Source organism: Gordionus sp. m RMFG-2023, chromosome 2 (genome assembly GCF_954871325.1).
Source record: "Gordionus sp. m RMFG-2023 chromosome 2, tfGorSpeb1-WG-v2, whole genome shotgun sequence".
Taxonomy (NCBI): domain Eukaryota; kingdom Metazoa; phylum Nematomorpha; class Gordioida; order Chordodea; family Parachordodidae; genus Gordionus; species Gordionus sp. m RMFG-2023.
Genome location: NC_088776.1, coordinates 56,352,367 through 56,359,854, shown reverse-complemented (window position 1 = coordinate 56,359,854; position 7,488 = coordinate 56,352,367). Strand labels below are relative to the sequence as shown.

At 25.6% G+C, this 7,488-nt stretch overlaps 1 protein-coding gene across 1 annotated transcript; it reads left to right on the top strand.

The window, feature by feature from the left end:
- The first annotated feature begins 1,296 nt into the window (after positions 1 to 1,296).
- LOC135924856 (uncharacterized) lies at positions 1,297 to 5,553 on the top strand. The gene is made up of 4 exons (XM_065459981.1): positions 1,297 to 1,493; positions 1,536 to 1,607; positions 1,654 to 1,752; positions 5,286 to 5,553. Exons 1-4 carry the CDS (start codon positions 1,389 to 1,391, stop codon positions 5,394 to 5,396), a joined length of 387 nt encoding a protein of 128 aa, XP_065316053.1. The 5' UTR covers positions 1,297 to 1,388; the 3' UTR covers positions 5,397 to 5,553.
- Positions 5,554 to 7,488: the final 1,935 nt, after the last annotated feature.

Below are 7,488 nucleotides of genomic sequence, written 5' to 3'. Positions count from 1 at the left end.
TATTTAAGATTACGTAAATCTAGACTTAGAAATTCAGCGACTTAGAAATTCAACATAAGGAACCTAACACTGGCGACATTTAACGTATTCAACCAGAGTTGTACATTTGCTCAAAATAAAAAGATCTTCAAAGATCTAGTAAAATTTGAAGATCTTTTATTTTTTAAAAATTTTGTGTAACGATCTTCAAAGATCTAGATCTTTGAAGATCGCTGCGATCAACGATCTTCAAAGATATTCATGATATTTATTTTTTTACCCCTTTATTAAAAGTCCAGATCTTTTTCAATTTTATTAAAATAATATTTCTTTTATGTTTTATACCTTTCCTCCTACCTTGATGAAAATTGAAAAACATCTGGGCTTTTAATAAAGGGGTAAAAAAATAAATATCATGAAGATCTTTGAAGATCGTTACACAAAATTTAAAAAAAATTAAAGATCTTCAAATTTTACGATCTTCAAAGATCTTGCTCAAATTTTTGAGCTATATCTCGCTCAAAAATCTTCAAAGAAGATCTTTTAAAACTCATGATTTGTGATTCATGCTGATTTCTCGCCATTTGTGAATCCCAGACGCTACTCGGAAGGCCAAGATAGTAGTTACCCCTTATAAATATTGAGAAATAAAACCTCTTTCTTCTTTATTTTCTATGTGGCTATAAAAAAATACAAAAAAGATTTTGAACACTTTTGAAAGTTTTAAATTTTTAGCCGAGAACTCCTTTTCTAAATTGAAAGGAGGCTAAAAATCAAAAATATATTAGCGAGAGGCTTAGCTGCCATGCTACCTTTCGTAATACAATCTGGTTTTACCAATAAAACGAAGTTTATATAAAAAAATTGTGTTTTTAGAAAAATATTAGCTAGAAAAGTCTCCTAAGAACCGAAGTCGAATCAGTTTTTTGGTAACTTTTTTCAACCCAAAACCTGGTTCCAGCTTAGACAGCAATATAAGACAACTGATTAACAATACTTAAAATAATAAAAAAAACAACTTAAACCATAAAGCCAAAGCGGTATTTCAATATTTTTAATTTTGTATGCATAGATATGGGTTGTTAAACGTCTCGATTTTTAAAATCGACTAAACCCAATATTTTGGCCAAAAAATGTTATGCAGACCTCAGGATTTCGTTAAAAGGTGTCTATGAGCAAAAACTCCAGGCTGGTTTTATATTATTGGCTAAAATATTGGGTTAGCCGTTTAAAAACTAATCGTTTAACACTACACGGATAATTTAAGGATGATACACGGCTCACATCACAATTTAAAATATCAATTTTACTGATATTCCATCAAATACTTTTGTCCTTTATTCGGTTATACGCAGTATATTTATCAGGGGAAATCAAAATATTTTATTAAACTCTATAGTATATTAATTATGGCCGGCGACCCATCTCAAATACACCAGGATATAGCACAAGAATTTTTACGTTATTTTTATTCTAAAATACAAACAACCAGAGAGGAACTGATTAACCTATATGTAAATTTTAAAAATAGTGTCCAATTTTATTTTTAATTTTAGACTGATAATGCTATGTTGTCATATGAAGGCCAAGCTTTTACTGGAAAACAGTCTATACTAGATAAGCTCAAAGTATGAATGAATATATAAGATATATTTTATTAACTTAAATTTGTAGTCTTTACCAAAATACAGTTTAAATGTATCTTCTTGTGATTGTCAATTCATAGAATCAGATGCTACCAGGTTGCTCATTTTAGTGACGGGAACTATTACAGTATATTAAACAAAAACTATTGATTTGAAATTTTTATTTCTATTATGTAAAAAACTGTTTAATACCCCATTTTGGCTCACTGCAATTTGCTGTGAGTTTTCTTACCATATTTAGGAATTAACATTATCAAATTTTCCCAGGATATATTGTTTAAATCATTAACTAATTTGCTTGAATTATTATTTAATTAGTAGTCTAGAATAGTGTATAATTAAATTTAAAATTACATAAAAATTAGTACTCTTCCACCCAACACATGACAAACTTAAGCTAATATAATATAAAACATACTACACTTATTTTAAGAGCATAAATTAATTACATATATTTGAGGTAATTATTATTTTAAATTATACATTAATTGGTCTATTAATAATTTTACACACATATCAAAACTAATTTATTTAAATATTAATTTTGTGCATTATGTTAGCCACAAAATTAACCTCTTATATGTTTAACCATTTTATTCTTATAATAAGTATTTATGACTGAAGATATAAATTTTTATAAAAATGTTGATATAGAACTAGAAGATATTCCATTTCAATGAGTTTTTTTATTAAGATATTATGTTACACTAACAATGTCCACATCCTATACATGTCATTTGATAATTTATATTGAAAAGTGAACTTTGAGGTAATCCCCTTAAGAGGCATTTTACCAACTCTTTTATCTGCATCTATTAAAATAATATTTGCAATATATGCTTTAGATGAAGTCCACAATAAAAATATGATGATGAACCAGACAAATATTCCATCATCTTATCTTAAAAGGAATAATTTTAATCTATGGATCACTTCCAACAATATAGTTACAAATATCAAATTATAAATGAGCACAAGGATATATAGTGCATATTAAAAATTTTTATTTTGGTAGAAAGACTAATTGCCTTGATAATTTTATTTCACAGCTTTACCTAGTGGCATATAAATCTTCAATCAATTTTCTTTTCAATTCAATATTTTCTTGAACCTTTATCAGCCCATTATGGGAAATAATGAATATTTTTGAAAATGCTTAAAAAAAGAAGTAAAATGGGGAATCTGTGCATATATTCACTAAATAAGATTGTGTTTGTATACATGACAGGATATTTAAATGTGAGTCCTGCGGAAAAGGGTTATAACTATTATTTTCTATCCTTAGTACTAAAGGGTATGAAATGATTTATGGTTTTGACAACATTTAGATATTTTTTTGAATTAAGTAAAGGAACAATAAAAGTGTACATTTGCTTGCATCATTTTTATTCCATTTTGTTGAAAATCCTTGGTTGCCAAAGTATCCTAATGCTTTTTATGCCACTTAAACTGACTTGTTATTACTGGTGCCCAAAGCCACCATGCCCTATCCTAGTTACATCACTGTCAAAAACGTATAAATGAGCTATTACATTAAGTTTTTTATGGTTTATTCTAGAGCCCAGTTTAGATTTGTTTTTCCAGAATCTGGTCTGAGAAAAATAAAATTTTGACTGATTTGATCTGAGATTTTTTTTTCAAAGATCCTAATCCAATTCAGTCCAAAATCTTAATTTCAAAATAGGTCTAAGTTTAATCAAATCTATTTTTTTTAAACTTTAAAGCACAATAATTTAATGAAATTAAAAAAATATAATATGGTTATTTTTAAAATAATTTTCTTTATAAACATAAATGATATTTATTTCGGGTCCGATCTGATCCAGAATAAATTTTAAAATCAAGTCCAACTTCGACCAACTTAAAGGGAAAGACTATTGGAGTCTGATCCAAATGCACAGAGTTTCTAGTTTATACCTTCTTTAGTTTATGGTTGTAACAGATTATATTAAAACTTTAAATTTCCTCAAACAATAAGCAAAGTTATCTCTGGATAAATTTATTAAAAAAAGCTTTGTTTATTGCTGGGAAACACTGCATCATAGATGGTGACCACTTTAAGGCTATAAACCTAAATTGGAATATACTTCAAAATAATATTGACTTATTTAATATTAGAAGCATCAAATTTTCTTTGTCAGCCTGAAATTTTTATAAGTTGTCTACTATTCTCTGTGTCCTTTCTTAAGAATGATTATATCATATTATGTGTAATTTATATAAAAAGTATTAAGATTATAAATGAAAAAAATCTTAAATGTTAAATTATAGTCATTATATTTATGGTTATACCATCCATTGAAAACAACAGAAACTTAATTTTTAAAATTGCTCCTATGTAATGTTACAAAATATGTAAATGGAATAATAAATTCTTAGGCAACAATATATATGACTAGATATAAGATTGATAATTAAGAGGGGGGATAGAATAAATATATATATTTTTTTTATTATATCTAGTCTTATTAGTTTTGTTAAACAGCCCGATTATGGTCGATTTTTAAAAACGGCCCAATTACGATAGCCAAAATAATATTGCAAGCCTTGAGATTTAGCAAACTGAGGTCATTTCTGTCATCTATGAGCAAAATCTCCAAGTTTACATAATATTATCTTGGCTAAAATGTTAATCGGGCAATTTATAAACACCAAATCTTATGTTCAATAAAAAAAGTTTTAAAACAAATAGTTACAAAAATAAAACACAAATATGTCTGAAAAATTGAAGATGGCCTCAGATTTTAATTGGCACTACATTTAATGTGCCTTAAAATCTTATAATAACAAATTGTTTTAAGCATTTGGCTGCATTAATCAAATTATTTTTTTTTTAAAGATATTATTAAGGCCAATTTTTATATTTTTCTGCCCCATAAATTATTGAAGAAAACATTAGATAATCACTTAATAAACGATGGAATAAATAATTTACTAAAATTGAAAATAATAATTATAAGAATTTAGTTTTAAGCTCCATCCCTCCTTAATTATCAATCTTTTACTTTAGTTATATATACCAAACTTAATGTTCAAATTAAAGATCTGCAAGGGCTCGGGCCTAATTCTATTTAAAATAATCGGGTTCGGGCCGGGCCTAATATTTATAAAAAAAAATTTGGGCCAGGTCAGACCTTGAAAATTTTATTAAATATATCTAATTTATCAATTTATATTGAATTTTTTATGTAAAATAAAAATTCTTGATTTAATTTATTGTAGGTCTTTTATTTTAAGCAATACAAAAATTAATTTCTATATTTAAATAAATTCGGGCCTGGCCGGGCCGGTAAATTTAAAAAAAATAAATTTCGGGCTGGTCTTTAAAAATTAGGCTTAGGCCCGATGCAGATCACTAGTTCAAATTGATATAGTTTGATAATTAATAACTAATTATTTAATATTCGAAAATGGTAATGCAAATAGCAAGTTCAAATTTTGTTTCTGATCTCACTATAACCCAATTTAATCACCATATTAATTGCAAATTTCAATTTTCTGAAATAAGTGTTTAGAATTTTAATTCACCATATGGCCCTTTATTGTGGAAACAGATGACTCATATTTCTATTGAAAATATAATGATTCCGAAAGTCAAATACATGACAATTAAATATAAAAAAAAATTACATAAAAATTCATTTTTAATTTATATTTTAGCTAGAACAAGGACAGCCTATGCAATTTTGTCATAACTTCCACTTGAGGCAATTCAATCAATCTACCTGGCTCATCACCAACGAATTATTTAGATTCTCATTTTTAGGCTAAAAATACCGAATTTGTACAATAGAATGTATTTTTTTTTACAAAAAGAATTTTATACTGATATATTTTTTTTAAATGCGATAAAATAAACATGATATATATCTTCCCAAATATAAATTTGATTATGACGAAATGAATTATAAAATATGAAAGATTTACACAGTCCCATTAGATAGATTCACTTGTCTTCAACAATCTTTTTTTAGAAATAAAATTTATTTTTCAACCAATGTAAATGATCTTGATAAGTTAGCTATTCAAGTAGTATTTTTTTTATTATCATTACTCAGACCCTTAATAGCCCATTATAAATAATTAAATAAATTATATATTTTTTTTATTCTTTTGCTCTCAACCATTTTATATGTGATATTATTCTATTAAGATCAGCCATGTTTATAATTTCAAAGCTATAACCTAATTTTAAAGTAAATGTGATTTTTTTTCGTTATTATTTTTGAAAAACCACTTACATTTTATAAAATTACCTATTTTTACGTGCGGCATATAAATGGTTTTATATACACGAAATAAACAGTCGCGTAATGCCGTTACAATCACGTTATTATCTTAAATCTGAGTTCCAATTGGGATTTTATTAAGTCCAAAGGGTTCAAAATTTGAATATTCAATTATCTCGTAATTCAGATTATCTATTATGATTTTAATACAAATATTATCTGATTCAAAAAATATTAGTTGGATAATTTAAAAAAAAACTTTTAAGCTCATTTAAATTTAGGATATACAGAATATGATTGCTGTAAATGCTTAGAATCTTTACTACTTAGTTATTTAATGGTTATTCTTAAAAATAATAATAAACATACATTTTATATAAATTTAAGTATTAAAATAAATTGCACCCAAGTTTGCATACTTATACTATAGATACCCCCCCCCCTTCCCCACTCCAAAAAATATAAAATATATAATGCTATTTGTCAATAAAAACAAACCAAAATGAATAATTTTTTGATACCACTCTTTGGAGGCCGATCCGACTCAATATTCTCGATATTAAATTGATATCGGCCGATTACCCATCCAATATATCTAATTTTGTATTTTATAAAGATACCAATGGTTTTAATTTTTAATATACTTTTTATTAGTATAACATCTATAATTTAACTACCATAATTAATGTCATTTAAGTATATTAAAATGTTCAATTATAGTTTATCAATTCAATTGCAATTCTAAAAGTATATAAAATATTTTTATTGTTAAATCACTTTTATATAATAAGTAATATATTAATCTATATATATAAGTAATAAACAAATATATATGAAATTTTAACATTAATATATCGAAGATTTCTTTTTAGAAATACCAAAATTTCAAATTTATCAGAGGTCAGGCTGCGGCGATAGTAACTGAATATCACCAGCTTCACTAAAAAGAGATTCTGAAGAGATTATCGCACATTTTTATAAACAGAATGCGCAAAAAAAATAACAATATGGCAAAATGTTTATTACTTATCATTAAAAAATAAACATAAAAACGGATTTCGAATTTATTTATAAAAATAAATGATTTTAAATATAACTTTTTTTAAAAATTTTATTTTTGTTAAAGAAGCCATTTTATATCGGATCGGATAGAAAATTTTATAATATTGGCCGATAACCGATATTTTAAAATGGGTGAAATATCGGTACATCCCTAATCAGTTACAATTTAATTTTAGGTAAGATGAGCCGAACATTTCATAAAAAATTTAAAAAGAAGGCAAAAAGTGTTAAATTTTTACTAAAATTTTAGAAGTAACAAATTAACTATCTAAAGTGCTATTTACTAACTTTTCCAAATCTTATGTCACTAGCGGAGGCCACTTCTCAAAAATAATGGGGGAAAATGAAAAATGATTCCATCTCGAGAAAGCGCGTGGTTTCTGTAGGGTTATTACATTATACCAATTATCATTAAATTGCCTTTATTTATAATATTATCGTTAAATTGTTTTTATATATTTAAATGAGTTTTAAAATACTTTATTATATTTTTTGGCTATATTATTACATAAAAAGGCTTGATTTTATAGTTTATCGTTTTCATCATTACTTATAAGTTGAATTAATATAAA

Bases quoted from the DNA above. Each gene is read 5' to 3' on its own strand.
- LOC135924856 (XM_065459981.1), top strand. From the start codon at position 1,389: ATGGCCGGCGACCCATCTCAAATACACCAGGATATAGCACAAGAATTT. The intron at 1,494-1,535 runs GTAAATTTTAAA...TTTTAATTTTAG, and splicing joins AGGAACTGATTAACCTATAT to ACTGATAATGCTATGTTGTC. The intron at 1,753-5,285 runs GTATATTAAACA...TTTATATTTTAG, and splicing joins TAGTGACGGGAACTATTACA to CTAGAACAAGGACAGCCTAT.